This window comes from Budorcas taxicolor, chromosome 14 (genome assembly GCF_023091745.1).
Source record: "Budorcas taxicolor isolate Tak-1 chromosome 14, Takin1.1, whole genome shotgun sequence".
NCBI classification, from domain to species: Eukaryota; Metazoa; Chordata; class Mammalia; order Artiodactyla; family Bovidae; genus Budorcas; species Budorcas taxicolor.
This window is the reverse complement of record NC_068923.1, coordinates 94,288,441-94,309,228: the sequence shown is the minus strand read 5'-3', so window position 1 is coordinate 94,309,228 and position 20,788 is coordinate 94,288,441. Positions and strand designations below refer to the sequence as shown.

The 20,788-nt window shown below is 51.3% G+C and overlaps 1 protein-coding gene across 2 annotated transcripts in view; it reads right to left on the bottom strand.

The window, feature by feature from the left end:
- DEPTOR (DEP domain containing MTOR interacting protein) overlaps window positions 1-20,788 on the bottom strand; it is a 162,973-nt gene that overhangs the window by 94,675 nt on the left and 47,510 nt on the right. For both annotated transcript variants that reach the window (XM_052651523.1, XM_052651524.1), the window contains exons 2-3: window positions 17,673-17,851; window positions 16,209-16,332 (exon numbers count right to left, since the gene is read on the bottom strand). In XM_052651523.1, the coding sequence (XP_052507483.1) occupies window positions 16,209-16,332; window positions 17,673-17,851 (303 nt within the window). The remainder of the gene's footprint in view (window positions 1-16,208; window positions 16,333-17,672; window positions 17,852-20,788) is intronic.

Below are 20,788 nucleotides of genomic sequence, written 5' to 3'. Positions count from 1 at the left end.
GTCCAGTCCCCCAGCCAGGAATTAGGTGTGGGCCCCCGCGTTGGGAGCCTGGAGTCTTTAGTGCTGGGCCACCAGGAGTCCCAGAGGTTAGGCTTGTATTTAACCAGATGACTTGCCCCTGACAAAATGCTTATATTAGCACTCAGTATAACACAGTTGCTCCCCATGTATAGATCACATATTCAGATGCATGCTTCCAAAGTACAGTTTGAAAGAGTAACACCGACCTGTGTGAATAGGAAGACAGTACGAATTATGGGCAAATGCTTATGTGAGCACTGTTTACTTTCGAATACTATGCTATTTTCTATAGAATAGATGTGATAGGGATAAACAGACAAAATTTTCATGATCACTTGGTTTGGAACTAGTAAACCGAAAGCTGTTTGGTTACTATACGTCAGTGAAACGCTAGTGTATACTAAAAAGGTCACCCTTTGCCAACAAACACCGTTCACCTTCCTGCGCTTGCCTTCACGTTATACACTGAACAGAACATACTCTTTCTCATCATTTTCCCTTACTTGTATTGTTCCGTCACACCCTCCTTCCTCCCCTTCCCTGGAAAAATTTAAACTGTTCTTCTGAAAAAGGGAGCTCACTGCACAGTGGCACAGTGGTTCACTGCAGGGAACCTGGGAGGGGACCTGGCTGCAGCGACAAATGAGGCCTAAGATCCAGCACCCGCTCCCCAGGAGCTGCGCCCGAGGACGAGCAGGATGGTAGGAGTCTGGAGGAAAGGGCCAAAGGGCACCTGCTTCTCACTTGCACAAAGGGGCTTTAAGGGCAAGAGAAACTACTGCCCTCTCTGAAAATATCCTAACTTAGAAGTGGTTCACCCAGATCTCTCCTTTTTGTGAACTTTAAGTCAATACCATAGTTTTATATAAAGTCTCTCAATTTGTAGCACACTATTTTTACCCCTTCAGCTCAGCTAGAAGCTTCTGAAGGACAGACACCATGCATTCGAAGCTTTTATTTCTTAGAAAACCCAGCCCTGGGAGGCAGTATGCACCAGCTGCTGGACACGTCTTTGTTCGTCAACTGCCTGAAACAAGGTCATTAGTCTTTGGACGGTAAAACCCCCTCCTCTTTGCTCGCTCTTTTTCATTTTCTGGGAAAAAAAGCAAGAGCTTTTCTGTGCTGGTTTTATGCTCTGACGAGACTGATAATTCAGAACCTAAGCTGTAACCTTCACATTCCCCGGGGGCTGTTAGTGCTGCTGGACTAAATATTACCAGCTTTTTAGTGGGGTTGTATTAAACATTTCAGTTGTTTAAACTTGAATCAGCTTTAGACAGAAGCCGAGTGTGAATTCCAAGGCCACGGCTGTCCTAAAAGGCTGCGTTCAGCTATGGTTTCATAACCAAAAAATTACACAAGAAGGAGAGAAACCAAGCACTTCTGCACTGAATTCAAAACAATTCGGGCCTCTGCGAGGCCTTCCAAACCACTGTCAAGGGCAACACACTATAAAGGCTTCTTTTAAGGGAATGGCTATTATTTATTTTGGATGCTTCCAAAGTTATTAGAAAATAGAAGGATTTGCTGCTGAAAAAAAAAAAAGAGGGAAAAAAAGGCAAAGAAAGACAGTTAGAAGAGGTAAGATACTTGAGAAAAAAATAAAGATAATACCAACTAGGGAAGATCAAGTGAGTACACGTTAAAGAGGTAAGAGGAAAATGACAAAAAGCTGGACACGGTAAGGAGGGACTCGCTTCTGCAGGTCAACAGGCTGTGACAGAAAGCCTGCTCTGTCCTGCCTGTTTGTTAAAGTTACACGGGAAAGAACGGGAAACAGTCTCTTCTCTCTCCTTTCAACGGAGGTCTTCCGTTGTGCCATCATAAAACCCCCTCCCAACAAAGGGATCACCGTGTACCCTGCCCTGCATCGCTCACTGGAACGCAGAGAACAAGTGAACGTTCCTGTCCTGGGAGGACGGCGAAGAGGCAAGGTTACCAAACTTCTGGAGAGCTTCGAAGTGCTCTTGTCCACTTGGCTTTCAGCCACCTGCTAGAAACCAGCGGGGAGCCATCACCGCAAAGGGCCAGTCGATAACCTCAGTCCAGGAGAAAAGAGATGAGTGAAAACCCCCAGTGAACTGGAGCCGCCGGTGCTCACGGGGATGCTCACGGAGACTCAGCCACCTCTTGGCACAGACTAGAGGGGAGGGTGTGCCGGAGAGGGCCACGAGCTGCCAAGGAGCGGCCGCACGGGCCTCCCGAGCCTCTGGCCCAGGGCAGGTGGGCGGTCTCTGCAGACAGCGATACCCGGTCCAGCAGGAGCAGTCTGGGGCTGGGCTGGCCGACATCCCTCTCTCCACGGGTCCAGAGCGGCAGCGGCGGTGATGGCCAGCCTCCGGTCCGAACCTCGGAACTGACTCCAGGCTGGAGTCAGGCTCTGGGACCCCGAGTTTCTTCTTGTGTGTCATGAAGGCAAGAACGCTCACCTCCACGGTGCTGTCAAAGTCAGAGCTAATCTCTGTAAAGCGTCTGGCACAGCGCCTGGCGCCAAGCTGCAGTGAACAAGGGATTCATGCAGGTGCACACACACACACACCCCCAACACCCACCTCCCTGGAGGCTCACCCTCATTAACGCCCGTTGGCCCTTCTCAGGATGGACAACTTCCCAACCAGCCCAAGGGCCCCGTTCCAGCATGCTGGGGAGAGGACACATAAAACGCTGAAAAGCAAGTGTTTAACCACTTCAAAGGGAATTTTATGTTCTAGAGAATGCTAGCACTGAGGTAAAAGTTAATCTTATTTAGGAGATTGAATCATGGTAGAATACGGAGGACAATTTTATCAAGTATCATTCGGGCGGTTGTTCCGTATGTGCGTCCGATGTGTGAACACTGGGCTGCACACTTACGTGCAATGCACACACACTGTGCTTCAACCCACTTCACTTCCTAGTTAAAGCTGGGCTACACACTCGACTTTAGGAGAGTTAAAAGTGCTCTGTGGCGTTTCTTTCTTTCTGGCCCGAAGGCCTTCCATTACAGGCTCTGAAATGAATAAGTGCTTCCCGACAATTCGGTGCTTCCCCCACTTGGTAGAATAAAGGCATCGCGCACACGCCCCAGCTCTGCATGAAGAAGTGATTAAGCAGGGATGTTTCCATTTAGCAAAAAAGCAAGGAAAACAAAAAAGCATCTACACCCCTGGGGTCATCTTCGCATTTAAAGACAGTACCACCTACCCATGGAGCCTCCATGCAAAGCCTCTAATGATGGAAGGATAAGCTCCAACCTCAGCCCCACTGCCCGGAAGCCTCCCTCTGCTCCTGGAGGCCCGCCTTCAGAGCCTCCTCTCCCAGGAGGCCATCCTGCTCTGCTCCGAGGGTGTTCTTCAGCCTCACTGCACAACTGGCAGCCCCTCGCCCTGCCCCACCCCCTGGATCATTCACTCCAGACTAACACATTCCACCAGGAGACGCTGTGCCCTTCATCTCTTCCGGACGGAATCAACTGACACTTGCCGCGAGCCAGAATCACTGGATCGAAAGCATGCGGGACACAGTGCTTGTTCCACTCCTACAGGTTCGCTCAAGGGACTCAGGTCTGTAACTTTTAATGCCGTTTGTGGGAAAGGAAAGAGCTGCAGTTTCGGCCAGGGTCCCTCGTTAGCATGAGGGGTTTAAACATCTCAAATTAGCCTTCCTTCCTTGTAAATTGATGGGGAAATCGCTCCCTCTTGAAAGTGCAGGGAGAATTAAAATACTCAGCACGGCGTGTTCTAAAGACGGGGAGGTACCTTTTCTAATGCACAGGAGCTCCGAGTGTGGATTCAGCCTCACTATGAGTCCTGACGGCTCTCAGCATGGCTGTGACTGATGGCTTAAAATGATGATCCTTCTTATCCTCTGAATGTTTGTGATCAGAACTGACGATGAGTAAGTACAAATAGTGATCTTAGACGAGCAAGTACCTACCCCTGGCTTCAGTCCAGTCTGAACACCCCAAGCTCGGCACAGAAATGGGCTGCCCAGTGACCCCTCTGCTAAGTAAGGCTGACCGCGCATTCAGTCACCTGTCCATCTCTTCAGCGAACATCTATCTGCTACATGCTCTAAGCTAGACGCTGAGGCTCCAGCGTCTAGCACAGACCTCAAGGTCCCCGACCTCAAAGAGCCTCTAGTCCAGCTGGACAGACGGAAGCATCAGTACAACCATCTTGGAGAAACAGTTGACGTGGCTGCTGAGCTAGAATTCAGGTTGATACAGAACAGAAAGCAAGCCAAAAAAACTTCTTACAGCCCAACCATACTCCATACTCATACAAGAGGGAGAGTGCCCCACGGCAGCTCCGACCGTCACATCGCCACATGGTACAGCTCAGGAAGAAAAACAGAAAGAGCCGGTGAAATGTTCACCGACGGTGGGGCGATTCTGCACGCCTGTCCGTTCAAGGAGACAGGAGAGGACTCGTTCCAGATCCTGGGTAGGTTAGGGTCTCACAGGCTCCGGCAATCAGGATCCCAGCAGAAACTACAAAAATGTACACATGGGGGGGACTTCCCTGCTGGTCCAACGGCGAAGACGTCGAGCTTCCAGGGCAGGGGGCCCAGCTTCGATCCCTGGGCAGGGAGCTAGATCCCGCCTGCCACAAGGAAGACCGTGCACGCTGCAATGAAGACCCTGCGCCTAAGGCCCGACGCAGCCGGATAAACACATGGCATTTTTTTAAATTACAGATGGGCTGATAAGAGGTTCCTGGGAGCTTCCTGTGGCATACGCACGTGGGTGCTCGGCCCTCAGTCATGCCCTACTCTTTGTGACCCCACAGACCGCAGCTCCCCTGTCCATGGGATTCTCCAGGCAAGGATCCTGGAATGGTTGCCATTTCCTCCTCCAGGGGACCTTCCCCACCCAGGGACTGGGTCTCCGTCTCCTGCACTGCAGGCAGATTCTTTACCACGGAGGAAGTGTGTCATAAAAGAACCACTCAATCAGCAGACGAGTGGATAAGGAAGCCGTGGTACATGTACACAATGGAGTGTTACTCAGCCATTAAAAAGAATGCATTTGAATCAGTTCTGATGAGGTGGATGAAACTGGAGCCGATTATACGGAGTGAAGTAAGCCAGAAAGAAAAACACCAGTACAGAATACTAACACATATATATGGAATTTAGAAAGATGGCAATGATGACCCTGTATGTGAGGCAGCAAAAGAGACACAGACGTATAGAACAGTCTTTTGCACTCTGGGAGAGGGCGAGGGTGGGATGATTTGGGAGAATGGCATTGAAACATGTATAATATCATAAAAGAAACGAATCGCCAGTCCAGGTTCGATGCATGATACAGGATGCTTGGGGCTGGTGCACTGGGACGACCCAGAGGGATGGTACGGGGAGGGAGGAGGGAGGGGGGTTCAGGATGGGGAACACGTGTATATCTGTGGCGGATTCATGTTGATGTGTGGCAAAACCAATACAGTATTGTAAAGTAATTAACCTCCAATTAAAATAAATACATATTAAAAAAAAAAAAAAAGAACCACTCAAGCTATGAGCAGGGTTACGGAAAACTAGAAGAGATGGTGGAGGCCCCAGCCCACAGGACCATCGCCAGAACAACTCCAGGCCCGGGACTGAAGAGGGAGGGCAGTGTCCAGAGCCGGGAGGGCCGGGTGTTACAGAGAGGGCTGCTGACGGGAGCTTGGGCCCTCACGTGGGGAGGGAGCAGAGAGCAGAGTCTTCCCGTCCACCTACTTCCCACCAGTGCCTCCCACTGACCCCGCGACGACGGCAACGCAGCCTGTTGACACGGCCACGAAAGTCAGCTGCAGGGCACCCGGCCACTCGGGAAAGGGTAGAGGAGTCTGGAAGACAAACGGAATGTCCTGCACACAGGCTGGGCTCCTCTCAGTGCAGAATCTAACTCTCGTATATAAAAGCACATGTGTTTACACAGCTTGGGTCACGCAAGGACAGCTTGGACGATATGCATTTTCCCTCATATACCAGAAACTCCACACATCCAGTGCGAGGTGAGCTCTGCTCAACCTGACCTCATCAGTCCTCACAGCAAGTCTGTGAGTCACGCCTGTCCTTCCGATTCCACAGATGAGAAACAGCCTCAGAAAGGTCGGCTGTCTCGCTAAGTGGCCGAGGAGGAGCTCTGATGCAGGCTTCTCCAACCCCAGAAATCTTAGATGGTTTTTCCATTCTACCAAGCTGAAAAATAACGACAGAGATTGATCGGCGAAATCAGTGCCTCAGAGGCTTGGTTCGCTGCCCTGTGATTACACAAGATTAGGAAAACTTGGCAGGAAGGACTGGCAATGAGTCTCCGTCGATGAATCCAGTCTACTGTTGAAGCAGCTAGGTGCGTCTATCTCTAAATCAAGTCATTCCTGAATAATCAGCCAGAGCTAGAAATCTGGAGATGACAATCTAGGGCTGCCGACCTCTGACAGCTGGCCTGCTGCCTGTCTGCATGTTAAGCAAGCACCAGTACCACTGCCACATGTCTATCATACGAGAGGGAAAGCGCGGCGCTGCCAAGCAGCAGTCAGGAGGAAACGCGATCTCCAGATCCAGGCGCAAGGCCTGGGTAGGAACCAGGTGACGAACGCTTCTCACGGGCCACTTAAAAATCTATCAGCCTGCATTCTGTTTACCGCTGTTTACTGGTGTTCGTTCCTGCCACAGCCTCAGATGGCAGCGGCAGAAACTTTGCAAACTCAAAGCTGAAGACTGAGAAACGGTTCCAGGTGGGCTCATGGGCTCTGGGGAGAAGGCGATGGCACCCCACTCCAGTACTCTTGCCTGGAAAGTCCCATGGACGGGAGAGCCTGGTGGGCTGCAGTCCATGGGGTCACTAAGAGTCAGACATGACTGAGCAACTTCACTTTCGCTTTTCACTTTCCTGCATTGGAGAAGGAAATGGCAACCCACTCCAGTGTTCTTGCCTGGAGAATCCCAGGGACGGGGGAGCCTGGTGGGCTGCCGTCTATGGGGTCGCACAGGGTTGGACACGACTGAAGCGACTTAGCAGCAGCAGCATGGGCTCTGGAGCTGGAAACCAGCGTTTGAAACGGTCCCCCTGATCTTTGGCTCCGTGAAGGAAGCCAGTTCATTCGGGCCTCTAGCCCCGATCTCCTTCCGTGCCGAAAGGAGAGCGACAGTCTGTCTCCTTGGTGTAGGAGGAGGCTTTGCTAAGAAAGCACGCGTGAAGGCACGGCTTGCGCTGAGCACCAGCGGCGCCCCGTTAGCCCCTCGGCAGCGTCGCCAGCGTCTTCAGGCCTCCTCCACTGTCTCTCCCACCCCTCTACCGTCCTTCCAAGCAGGTCTGCATAGTGAACAGACCTGGAAGGTAAAGCTAATGCCTCCTTCCGGGCCAGAAAGCAGGTCTGCCTGAAGACATTCCAAGGTTACTTGAGCCTGGGGTTCCTCTTCTGTGACCCCACCCTGGCAGGCAACCGCTGCACCTCACCAAGCTGCTCTTTGGGAGCTGAGGCTTGGAAGAACTGCTGAGAAAATGACGCCTCTCTCGCTACGAGAACGATGACCTGTCCTCTGTCCCCAGACCCCGGGGTCTCCTGCCCACATCCAGGAAGTGGCAGCAGGCGGACCTGTCAGCATGCAAGTAAGATAAGATCGCAAGACTTGAGAGTTCTCCACGTGCGCCACACAGCATCAAAACCATGCCTGGTCACCCAGACCAAACAGTTACAAAAGGTAACGATTTTTACCCCATTTACACTGAAATTTGAGGATACCCTTCAAATAAGCCAAGAAGGAAACACTTACTCCCAGAATCTGTGAAAACACTGATTACTATGGCAGCACAAGTGAGCTGTGAAACGCTGTATATAACATATCGGAAAGCAATTGTATTAGTCTGCAGCGTAATCAAGGCCTGTTTTGAACATAAAACCGGAAGCAACTTGCAGAACTCAAGATCCCAGTTTGGAAAGCACTTTTATTCAGCAAATGCAAGAAGACAGGGACAAACACTTGAAGTCTCTTAAAAAAAAAACACTCCAGCTCCATGTTTTCACGTTATATTAGCTCTTTCAGCTCGTGTGTCCATCTCCGCAATGGGATTAACGGTGCCTACTGGGTATAATTCAGAGAGCTGCACAGAGCATCAGGCACGTTAAAGGCCAGGATGCTCTGTAAGCTTTAAAGAGGCAAGGCAAGGTACACCTCCGACTCCCGTCGCTTGGCATGAAAAGCAAGCTCTCTTTAGCTTTTCCGTGGCACCAGTTCAGCATCTCATAGCAATCACTGCATGTAGAGTTCTTTGTTCATTCAACAAATATTTATTGTGCCAGCCACTGGGAGGGAACAGGAAAAAAAAAATCTCAGGGTCACATGATAGAGAAACCTCTGATAAGGTGAAACACACAAAAGGGCTTTTCCCCTTTGTACCGTTTTCCCTTAACATTTCTCTTCAGTTCCATGGAACAGACAGCATAAGGGAGCAGTGGGGGCTGGAAGAAGTCCAGCGGCACCAGGACTTCAATTCTCCAGCCAGTGTTCCCTCCTAAGCAGAATAAACAGACGGCTGGTGGCTGGAGAGAGAAACTGGCAATAAGAAACTCCTGATAATAAGAAAACTCAGACCCTCTGGATGAGAAGCGAATGCCTTTATGAGCCAGACCTAGAATGGATCAAACTCCATCTTAACACTGAGTTAAATTAAACTTGAGAAGTCTCAGAAATTAGGAGATTGGCATTAACATATATGGTCTACTATATACAAAATGTATACAGATAATCCACAGGACACGCTGAATAGCGCAGGGACCTAGACTCCATATTCCATAATAACCTGTATATTGGAAAAGAATCTGAGAAAGAGTGGAATATGTGGATGTCTAAGCTGACTCACTTTGCTGTACACCTGAAATTAACACAACATTGTAAAGCAACTATATCCCAAAATAAAATAAAAACTAAATAAAAAAATAATAAAATTAACAAGTCTCCTCTACACCTGAAGATGAGATCAAGGTTTGTTTAAAAATGTGTGTTTTAACTATTAATCTCAGTGAGCATAGTGCAAATTGTGCCCCAACTCATGTTCTCTGTGTAGCTGACTCTGTTTATTAGTACACACAGAGCGCTTGGTTATCCCAAGCTCACCCTTTTTTCTGAAACAGATCTACGGTGCCAAGTGCTCCAAGATAATCGAGCTCTGTAGTCTGGAACATGCATTCAAAACACCTACCAGCTGAAGGTGACATACAGATTCTGGGCTGTTTCTTTAAGGTACTGACACTTTTCCTCCTTTCAAAGGTGTTATTGGGAAATTAAGAACTGCCCTGTTTGGGAACACCCGCGATCCGTCCCCATGCTCTGCGTCTCTGCGTCTGTCTATGTGTCTGTCAGTCTGTTTGCCTGAGTCTGTGTGTCCACGTGTCCATGTGTCAGTGTGTCTGTGAATCTGTGAGTCTGTGTGTCTGTCAGTCTGTCTGCTTGTGAGTCTATGAGTTCATGTGTCCGTGAGTCTCTGTGTCCGTGTGTCCATGTGTCTGTGTGTCCGTGTGTCTGTGAGTCTGTGAATCTGTGAGTCCGTGTGTCTGTGTGTCCGTGTGTCTGTGAGTCTGTGAATCTGTGAGTCCGTGTGTCTCTGTGTCCGTGTGTCCATGTGTGTGTGTGTCCGTGTGTCTGTGAGTCTGTGAATCTGTGAGTCCATGTGTCTCTGTGTCTGTGTGTCCATGTGTCTGTGTGTCCGTGTGTCTGTGACTCTGTGAATCTGAGAGTCCGTGTGTCCATGTGTCCATGTGTCTGTGTGTCCGTGTGTCTGTGAGTCTGTGAATCTGTGAGTCCGTGTGTCTCTGTGTCCATGTGTCTGTGTGTCCATGTGTCCGTGAGTCTGTGAATCTGTGAGTCCGTGTGTCTCTGTGTCCATGTGTTTCTGTGTCCATGAGTCTGAGTCTGGGTGTCTCTGTGTCCGTGTGTCCGTGTGTCTGTGAGTCTGTGAATCTGTGAGTCCGTGTGTCTCTGTGTCCGTGTGTCCATGTGTCTGTGTGTCCGTGTGTCTGTGAGTCTGTGAATCTGTGAGTCCGTGTGTCTCTGTGTCCGTGTGTCTGTGTGTCTGTGTGTCCATGTGTCTGAGTCTGTGAATCTGTGAGTCCGTGTGTCTCTGTGTCCGTGTGTCCATGTGTCTGTGTGTCCGTGTGTCTATGAGTCCGTGTGTCTCTGCATTCTTGTGTTTCTGTGTCCGTGAGTCTGTGAGTCCGGGTGTCTCTATGTCCCTGTGTCCGTCTGTCCGTGTGTCTGTGAGTCTGTGAATCTGTGAGTCCGTGTGTCTCTGTGTCCGTGTGTCTGTGTGTCCATGAGTCCGTGTGTCTGTGTGTCCGTGTGTCCGTGTGTCTGTGAGTCTGTCAATCAGTGAATCCGTGAGTCCGTGTGTCCGTGTGTCCATGAGTCTGTGAGTCCATGTGTCCGTGTGTCCGTGTGTCTGTGAGTCTGTGAATCCGTGTGTCTCTGTGTCCATGTGTCTGTGTGTCTGTGTGTCCATGTGTCTGTGAGTCTGTGAATCTGTGAGTCCGTGTGTCTCTGTGTCCGTGTGTCTGTGTGTCCGTGAGTCCGTGTGTCTGTGAGTCCGTGTGTCCGTGTGTCTGTGTGTCTGTGAGTCTGTGAATCTGTCAGTCCGTGTTCTCTGTGTCCGTGTGTCTGTGTGTCCGTGAGTCTGTGAGTCCATGTGTCTGTGAGTCCGTGTGTCTCTGCGTCCGTGTGTTCATGTGTCTGTGTGTTCGTGTGTCTGTGAGTCTGTGAATCTGTGAGTCTGTGTGTCTGTGTCCATGTGTCTGTGTGTCCGTGTGTCTGTGAGTCTCTGAATCTGTGAGTCCGTGTGTCTCTGTGTCCGTGTGTCCATGTGTCTGTGTGTCCATGTGTCTGTGAGTCTGTGAATCTGTGAGTTCGTGTGTTCGTGTGTCCATGTGTCTGTGGGTCTGTGAGTCTGTGAGTCTGTGAGTCCGTGAGTCCGTGAGTCTGTGTGTCTGTCAGTCTGTCTGCTTGTGAGTCTATGAGTCCATGTATCCATGAGTCTGTGTGTCCGTGAGTCTGTGAATCTGTGAGTCCGTGTGTCTGTGTGTCCATGTGTCTGTGAGTCTGTGAATCTGTGAGTCCGTGTGTTTCTGTGTCCGTGTGTCTGTGTGTCCGTGTGTCTGTGACTCTGTGAATCTGTGAGTCCGTGTGTCTCTGTGTCCGTGTGTCTCTGTGTCCGTGTGTCTGTGAGTCCGTGTGTCTGTGTGTCCGTGTGTCTGTGAGTCTGTGAATCTGTGAGTCCGTGTGTCTCTGTGTCCGTGTGTCCGTGCAGAGATGAGTGTGGAGCCAGAAGGCCCCGCAGGGAGACGTGTGCCCCATCTCTGCGCCCTCAGTCCACAGCTACCCGGGAAGGCAGGAGGAAGCCTGCTGAAGCGCAGGGGCCCGCAGGGCTGAGATGAAGTCCTCCTGATGGCTCGTCTATCACAGGCCCTGGGCACAGCCCTCTTTCTCAGGCCCCCTCGAGCTGACAGCAGGGATGGCTCCTACTTCGGGTAGCCCTGCCCCACATGCTGAAACCAACCCGTCCACATGAACCCACAAGCACCAGGGGTTAGAAAGGCAGAGGGCCCCCAAATCAGCACGTTTCAGCAAAACCAGCCAGAAACCCCCAAGTTACACAAAGGCCTTTCAATAACACAGAACAAACAAGCCAGAGGAGAGCACAAAGGAAACACTGACGGTAGGGCCAGGCCCTCGGGGCTGGGGGCAGGCGGGGAGGCTGCCGCGGACCTGCCGTCCCGGCTGACGTCTCCTGTCCCTGGAGCTGCGGCAGCAACACGGAGGTGACGCCACTGCTCTAGGTCGACTCCCCTCCTCCTGTGACAGTAAGGTAAGGCCCCACCCGTTCTATGTTACTATTTACTATGCATATAAAGACCCTGCAAAGGAAATGGCAGCCCACTACAGTATTCTTGCCTGGAGAATCCCATGGACAGAGGAGCCTGGCAGGCTACAGTCCATGGGGTCACAAAGAGTCGGACACGGCTGAGCGCACAGCACACACATGCACATAAAGGAGGCTGAGCGCCGAAGAACTGCTGTTCTTGAACTGTGGTTGGAGAAGACTCTTGAGAGTCCCTTGGCCTGCAAGGAGATCCAACCAGTCCATCCTAAAGGAGACCAGCCATGGGTGTTCTTTGGAAGGACTGATGCTGAAGCTGAAACTCCAGTACTTTGGCCACCTCATGCGAAGAGTTGACTCATTGGAAAAGACCCTGATGCTGGGAACGATTCAAGGTGAGAGGAGAAGGGGATGACAGAGGATGAGATGACTAGGTGGCATCATCGACACAATGGATATAAGTTAGCAAACTCGGAGATGGAGAAGGACGGGGAGCCTGGCGTGCTGCAGTCCGTGGAGCTGCAGAGTCGGACACGACTGAGTGACTGAACACCGGCAACGCTATCATCACTGTCGTCAATGTTACGATTTATTGCTCTATTATCTCTCTATGCAGGAGGCTCAGATGCTTTGAGAAGCTTAGTGCACAAACAGAAGTCGCGGTTTTCATTATATTCACAGAACATCACTGAGATTCACCGTCAACGAGAACCATTTTTCTCTTCCCTTCCTATGTCTACTTTAAAATCCTGGAATATTTTCAGTAAATTTTTATGGAAAATTCTATACTCGGACACTCACAAACTCCATGTTATATTTTTGAAGTAAATACTGATTCCATTCATTTGCCCTCCATTGAAGGAAACAGAGAAGATTCACTAATAGCGTGGGGACCTTAAGTCTGGACCCTGGACCCTCAGGTTCATACCCAACTGGTTTTGTTTCTTACTGATTAGGTGACCTTGGATAAGAGATTTAACCTCTCCCTGTGACACTTTTCTCATCTATAAAATGGGAACAATGAAAGCATCTAGGTAGGGGGTTGTTATGATGATTAAATAAAACAGATTAGTGAAGACATTTGATATATATCTATCAATCAACAAATGTTATCTATTATTATCTTAAAAGGAAAACAACTAAAGAACATATATTTTGCAAGACCTTCTTTCCCAACTATTGCAAATATCCTGAACACAGGTTCCGGTGCAATAACACACAGGGAAACTGAATTTTCTGGTTGCTGCTGGCTGTGCCGCGCATGTGGGATGTCCGTTTCCTGACCACGACCCACACAGTGGAAGCACACAGCCTTAAGTGCTGGACCGCTGGAGAGGTCCCAGAGTCAAGTTTCAAATAATGAAAATTCTTGAAAAGAAGACTCATAATCAAAACCAAGATTTCTTATTGTTTCTTTTTAAGTGTCCAAAACTTGGAGAATAATAATCCATGCTGAGATTCAGGAAAAAGATGGCCAGAGAAACAAGGAAAATGCATTAGAAACTAAAATAAATCGGCCAAACAGGTAACCTGAACTGTCAGTTCCAGAGGCCTGAGTGTTTGCTCCACACGCATGCTGGCAAGCGGAAAAGTAGGAGCCAAGATTTGCGAGGTGGCGGTTAGGTCATGCCAGGCTAAGTGCTTATGAAACGACTTCTCCTGCTGCTAACTTTACAAGCAGTTTGAGGAAATGAACTTACTTGGCACTGAGGCACTGAACACTAGTGGATAGAAAGCCAGCGTCACACACAAAAAGTCCAGCAATGCTGGTCAGCTCGTCCAGGGATCGAAAGTCTAGTTACCCTTTCTAGCAAATTATTTACCATCTATGCCCAGCGAGGCCCGGGTGAAACTGCAGGCAGTCGAAAGAGGGATGAGGCAGCTCCCCTGCCCACACATCTTGGTCTAACTTGTGTGTGTGCAAACACACAAAGGTGAAGGTCTAATACAGCCCTCTCACAGCATTAGCACACAGGAGCACCACCTAAGTCCATCCTAAGGGGACGTGGGTGGATGTGCAGAAAAGGCCACACTGAACACACAGCCCAGAAGGCAGAGTGAGTGAGGGAGAGGGCTGAGCCTGGCAGAGAGAGTCCACTGGGCAAGGGGACATCCCAGGCAAAAGCACCCCGGGTCCCCACCGGGACCACCCTACCCTCCAACGGGCTCCCGTCACGCGGGAGCCCTTCAGTATCGTGGCGGCCTGGCCCGGCCCACGTCCCACCGCTCACCCCTTCTCCTCTCCCCGGACGCTCTGGCCTCCTCGTGGTCCTGAAGTACACTGAGCGCGTTCCCACCCAGGCCTTCCCCTCTGCTGTGCCCTCCACCCGGGAAGCTGTCCCAGCAGACCCACACTTCATTCAATGCCACCTCTTAGGGAAGTCTTCCCAGTCCCCCCCAACACGCCTCACCGCCCTCGGGAAGGGTCTCTATCACTGCGAACCCTGTACTAAGCTCACTCTTCTTCACCTGTTACCCCTTCAATGCCTGCCTCTTCCACTAGCCTGCAAGTTCCGCAGAGGCAGGCGCTTTGTCCGCCTTTGATCCGCGGCACATTTCTAGGGACTGTAACTGTGCCTGCCGGGTGGGGAGGGCTCACTAAGTGTTTGTGGAATAATTCGTGAATTAGCAAGTGCCCAGAGGCAGAAGAGAGACACACAGTTTAGTGTGACTGGTGCAGAGGACGTACGGGGGAAGCAGCAGAGGCGGGGGCTGGTGAGCGTTTTCTGGACGCGATGAACAGCTTTCTTCAACTGTTCTTACCACACCCATCCCACTAGTAAGAAAAGTTCTCTGCCAGACGTTTCAGTTGCTGCTAACCCCGGCTCCCATAAGGTGAGTGCCCAGATCCCAGGAGATAATCTATAGCTAGAAAAGTGTTACAGAATCGCCTGGCGTGCTTCCAAGGAAATGATATGATTTTTTTTCTTTTTGCAGGATCTCAGTCCCGGGCCAGGGACTGAACCTGGCCACAGCAGGAAGAGCCCAGAATCCTAACCCAACACGGGTTAGGAACTCCCGACATGGATGCTTTTGACAACATAAAATCTTAACAGTTTCAATGGACCAGCAGGGTAGCCTAAATGCTAAACACCAACTAGAATTTTCTAAAAGGAACTAAGAAAGCAAAAGAAAGCGGCAACAACACGTACACACACACTCCAGTAAGCAAACGGAGGTGCTGACAGAGCGTCCCGTTCACAGTCACACAGGTCAGGAGAGGAGGGTTTCCGACACTTGGGGGCAGACAGCAGGTGGCCAGGGAACCAGGAGAAATAGCGGCGACGGGGCAGGGAGCGTCTGCACAGCCCAGCGCCCGGAGAGGGGAACAGACCGCGACGGGCAGGACAGGGGAGGGACAGGACCCAGCGCGGCGTGACGTCGGGTTAGTGTCCGAGACGGCTGTCCTCCACGGGACCTGACCACACACGAGAGGCACCAAGCCAAGTCCTTAAGTACTGGACACAAACGATTCTTCAAGTCCCCACAGCAGCGCTGAACAGCGCCATCACCCACTTCCGTGTCGGAAAGCAGGACGCTGAGGCTCAGAAGGGTAAGGTCCCACGGTTAGAACTCAAACCTGGCCCGGCTCCTAAATCATCATGGTGCTTAAGCGGACCACCCAGGTGCCTCTGCCCCACGCACCCGCCCACTTACAGAGGAGGCTCTTTCATGTCACGAACGCGTGTTGGGAAAGGCAGTCAGAGTTAAGGAAAGGGTGCCGCTGCCCCTTCATTCCCTTCTCTAAGGGCTGCCCTGGAAAAAAAAAAACCGAGGAAGGTAGGCTGGGAATGGAACCACAGGAACAGCAGCTCAGCTCAGAGACAAAGCCCTGGGCGGGTCAAGATCCGCCAAGCAAACACTCCGGGGCCACAGCACAGTCCTACCCTCCAAAGAGCCGCGAGGTGGTTCCCCTTCACCCGCTCTGCTTTCTGAAGTTCTCTCACTGCTCATCCCTTGACCTGAACTTGGACTTCCCCTGTGCTTGACAATGCTTCTCTAGCCGTTTACAAGTCTATGCGTCCAAGTCACACGCTACCCCTTAAAAGAGGGCAGGCAGCCGCATCACCGGATGGCAAACGCCGAGGGCCAACCTTCTGCTTTCACTGTTGGGTTTTGTTAAATCGACCTAAATATAGAAATACTATTGAAATAAATTCCTTATTAAGAATCTTATGAAACTGACTTAATTTCTGGCAAACAGAAAAGCCAGTGAGTGATAATAGTTTTCTCATATTAAAAAGAAGAGTTATGCAACCGCCCCACGTGGGAGAGCCGGGCTGAAGTCAAAATGATAAAAGATGGAAAGAGGTCTACAAGGTTCAAGCGGAGGCGTCCACGCGAAACCTACTTCTCATACAGCCTCTGTCCCCTCATGAAGGCCTTCACTTCGTTGTCCAGGGGGAAGGTGCCGTCGTCCTTTCTAAAGCGGTAGAAGAGCTTGACGTCCTTGAATTCCTTATGCTCATCACAAACTGAAAAACAATATACACAGAGAGGCAAATAAGGAAAAAAAAAAAACCTCATTACTCACTCAGATGAAGGAAGATGCTGATTAGGATTTGTTTTATTACCTAATTTCTCAAGCATACTACTTGACAATTTAATACAGGAATTTAGCACAGTCCCTGATACAGAAAAGTGCTCAGTTTTATGAGCTATCATCATCATTTGTTAAGTCACAAGACTCAATTCCTCCTCCTTTCCACAAACTCTTCTTGAGCACGATAGCAGGGTAGGCATCAGCCTGAAAGAATGTGAAATCCAGCGAGACAGAGACAGGTTGATATGTAACTGAAACAGGAGGTGATACAGCTACGGCTACGAAAGAGCTGAGCAGACGTCAAAGGCGCGTCTAGACGTGGGGTGCTCCGCGGTGGGGAGGGCCGCCTCTCTGAAGAGCCTGCATGCGAGTGGAGCTCTGAAGAAGGAGAAGAAAATGAGCGAGCGGGGAGGCGGCGGGCATTTCAGCCCGAGAGAGCAGCAGCGTGCGAAAGGTCTTGGCCAGGGTTAGGCATTTCAGGGGGATGCGGTCAGGACTGGCCACTGAAACAGACAGTAACAGCAAGACCTGGACACAGCCCAAATGCCCGTCAGCAGAACGGATGAAGGTACGATGGCCAAACGGTGCACAGTACCCGCTGCAGTAAAAAGGCGCAAACAAGACACCCCACCAGCGTGAGTGAATCCCACAAACAGGGTGCGGGTCAAACGGCAAAGGCAGAAACATGCGTCTCCACAGTGATTTAAGACTGAACGTCACACTGCTGAGAGACGCATACTCAGAGATGAAAAAGTATAAAGAAGTCCACAGAAACAAGCCCAGGTGCCTCCTGGAAGAAGGGAGGGAAAGTCGCTGGGCAGAGGTGCCCGAGAGGCAGAGCGAGATGCTCTGTCTCTTAAATGGGTGGGCTCGAACCTGGACCAGAAGGCTCGGGGCTCTGTCTCTTAAATGGGCGGGCTCGAACCTGGACCAGAAGGCTCGGGGCTCTGTCTCTTAAATGGGCGGGCTCGAACCTGGACCAGAAGGCTCGGGGCTCTGTCTCTTAAATGGGCGGGCTCGAACCTGGACCAGAAGGCTCGGGGCTCTGTCTCTTAAATGGGCGGGCTCGAACCTGGACCAGAAGGCTCGGGGCTCTGTCTCTTAAATGGGCGGGCTCGAACCTGGACCAGAAGGCTCGGGGCTTCCCTGCAGGTCCCGCAGTTAAGAGGCTGCACTCCCGGGCAGGGGCACGGGGGCAATCCCTGCTTGGGGAACCGAGATCCCACCCACTACAGCGTGTGGCCAAAAAGCCCTTGTGGCCGCCTCACTCACCGTGGTGGATGATGCCCCGGTCTGCTAGCTTCTGCATGAGTTTAATCGCCGTCTCTCTGTCAGACGCCTCCTTGTGTTCGATCAGCCAGTCAATCAGCTCTTTCGCGACGAAGCAGTTCGGGTAGGTCTTGAGATGATGCCGCCTGTCTTTAATAACCTTCTCCTCGTGCAGCCTGAGCCTGGGGAGAGAAGCTGGCAGTCACTTTAGGAATGCTGACGACAGCGCGCACCTCTGACTCAGGCCCAGGGAGCAGTGACGAAGTTCAAGCCCGGGCCGCATCGGAGCGCCATCCAATACCTTTATGTCCGCGGGCCCCTTCCCTCTGGTCAGAGCAGAGGCCCCAGAAAGTGACCCCACCCGCAGATCCCGCGTGGCACACAGAGGGGAGGCAGGCCCAAGCTCCGACAGCACAGAGCTCCGCCCGCCCGAGCGCGCTCTCACCCTGCCCTGGCTCCCTCCCTCCCGCGCTCTCCACCGGGGGAGCTTACGGCTGCAACCGACCAACTAAGAAACTTCTAGAACCCTGCGGAAACCGAGCACTTCCTCATCACAGACTGCTGAGAATCCACGCCCTCTGGGTTCACTCCACCACACAGCAAATACGAATGAGCGTCTACCCCACCTGCCCATCAGGTGCTTCCAAGCAGGAGAGACCGGAGTCGGAGAACGCACGAAGATGCCTGCCCGCACTGGTCTCGCCCTCCTAGGGACGACGACTAAGCCCCTTGTGAGGCTCTTTACACAGACCAGGGCTTCCCGGCTGGGGCAAGTGGTGCAAATGCAGGAGCCGCAGGAGGCCCGGGTTCAAGCCCTGGGTCGGGAAGACCCCCTGGAGAAGGACATGGCAAGCCACCCCAGTGTTCTCGCCTGGAGAGTCCCATGGACAGAGGAGCCTGGCGGGCTACATCCCTGGGGTCACCCATGTGACTCGCATGCGTCTTACTCCATCATCTCAATACTGTAGAGAAGTGGGGTTGACTGAGGAACCACACAGAAACCGGGAGAACGTCTCTTTCTTCCTCTGTCAGATGGAGGCAGCTGCACCGACCCTATCCCTGGTGATGCTGCGATTTGGGGCCACAACATCTGTTGAGCACCAGCAACTCAGTACAGCACCCAACACAGAACAGGCCCCGCCCTCCCATTCCCGAAGGCAGGAGCTAGGTCCTGCTCCCACCTGGGTCTTTTTTCAATGTGTGTGCTCACTTGCTTCAGTCAAGTCCACTCTTTGCAACCTTATGGACGGCAGCCCACCAGGCTCCTCTGTCCATGAGGATTCCCCAGGCAAGGATACTGGAGTGGGCAGCCACGCCCTCCTCCAGAGAGTCTTCCCAGCCCAGGAACTGAGCCAGGTCTCTGCACCTCCTGCCTTGCAGGCAGAGTCTCTACCCACTGAGCCTGCTGGAGTGCACTCAAGGGAAGCCAGGGGCTGGGACTCTGAGTTGGGAACATTCTGGGTTGAAGCTCTGAGACCAAGATGCCCTTCCTTGCTACACCCCTGTCATAGGCTGAGCTGGGTTCCCCTAAAATCCATACTTCGAGGCTGTAATCACTGAACTTCAGAATGTGGCTGCACTCGTAGACAGGGTCTTTTAAAAGGTAATTACAGCCAAATGAGGTCACTAGGACAGGCCCTGGACTAACCGGAGCAGTTTCCCTTTAAGAAGTGGGGATCAGGATACAGACAGGCCGAGAGGGAGGACCAGTGAGGACGCAGAGAGAGGGCGGCTGTCTACACACCAAGGAGAGGGGCCTCAGGAGGACCAGCCCCACCAGCACCGTGATCTCAGATCATTAGCCCCGACAGCTACGTGACAGTGCGTTGCTGATGTTTAAGCCACCCAGTCGGTGATTCTTGGCTGCGGCAGCTTGAGTGAAGACAGTCACCCACTGCTGAAGACGGAGGCTCCTGAGAAGTCTGACGATGAAGGGCTCAGCTGGGGTGTCGACGGGGGGCAGGGAGAGAAGAGTGAGAGTCCTAGAGTCCTAACAGATACAAAGTGGACGGAGGGAAAAGAACCATTTATTCATTCAGTATTTTTCTGTCTGGCTGCATCGGGATTTAGCTGCAGAACACACCATCTTCACCGTGGCACGCAGGCTGAGCTGCTCAGTGCCTCGCGGGAGCTTAGCCCCCTGACCAGGGATCAAAGCCACGTCCCCTGCACTGCAGGGCAGACTCAAGCAGCGGACCACCAGCAAGTTCCCGAAAAGAACCCTTTAGTGGGGTTCCTACTGTGTGCTCAGCACTGTCCTAAGCATTTTCACATGAATGACTTAACTGCTGCGGCCTGAAGGCTTTCACCCTCCACAAATTCACATGTGAAATACTAAACCCCAAAATGTTACTTATGAGGAGAGTCAGGAACACAGGACTTGGCTCTCATCCTGACGGCCAGTAATTCCAGACGACCAAACTTGTGAGCATCAGTGTCCTCGCTGGTAAAACCAGGATAACGGCAACCACCCTGACTATCTCCTCACACAATCACAAAGCTGGTTAATAAGGATGAAGACAGCATTCGAGCCCTTACTAAAAGCCAGGCAGCTCTGACTGCTTTACTGGCATTAATCCTCATGACAGCTCCCCGGGGCTGCTAATGGTAAAGCCACAATGATATAAAAGCAGAGCTGTAAGTATTAAGACGTAAACAGCCTTAATTAAAAAAAAAAAAAAGCATGTTCACACTGGTGTGCTGAAGTCATGGCATGAATCTTCCTGACTAATTCAGCGGCAATGACACTGAGTAATTTGCTTAACGTGCTCAAAGCGGCAGAATGCAAAGCATTGATTCTTAGACGAGATGTCTGTCAGGAACCTAAGAATAATGAGGACCAATTTATTTAGAAACTGAAATGTGGAATAAGCTGCTATATAATTTGGTGGAGGAGGAATATGTTATGAGCCAAGAGACAAGTTTCGGCTCCTATAAACTTTCCAACTTAAAAAAAAAGTATTAGGTCATATTTATCTTTAAATACTACAGAACAGAGCCTTTCAGTTACAATCCCCTCAACACTGAGCTTGGTGCTAATTCTGGAGCAGGCCTGCCTCCCTCCGAACCTCACGCAGTGCAGTACAAAGCAGCTCTGATCACAGCCCTCGCAGCCCACC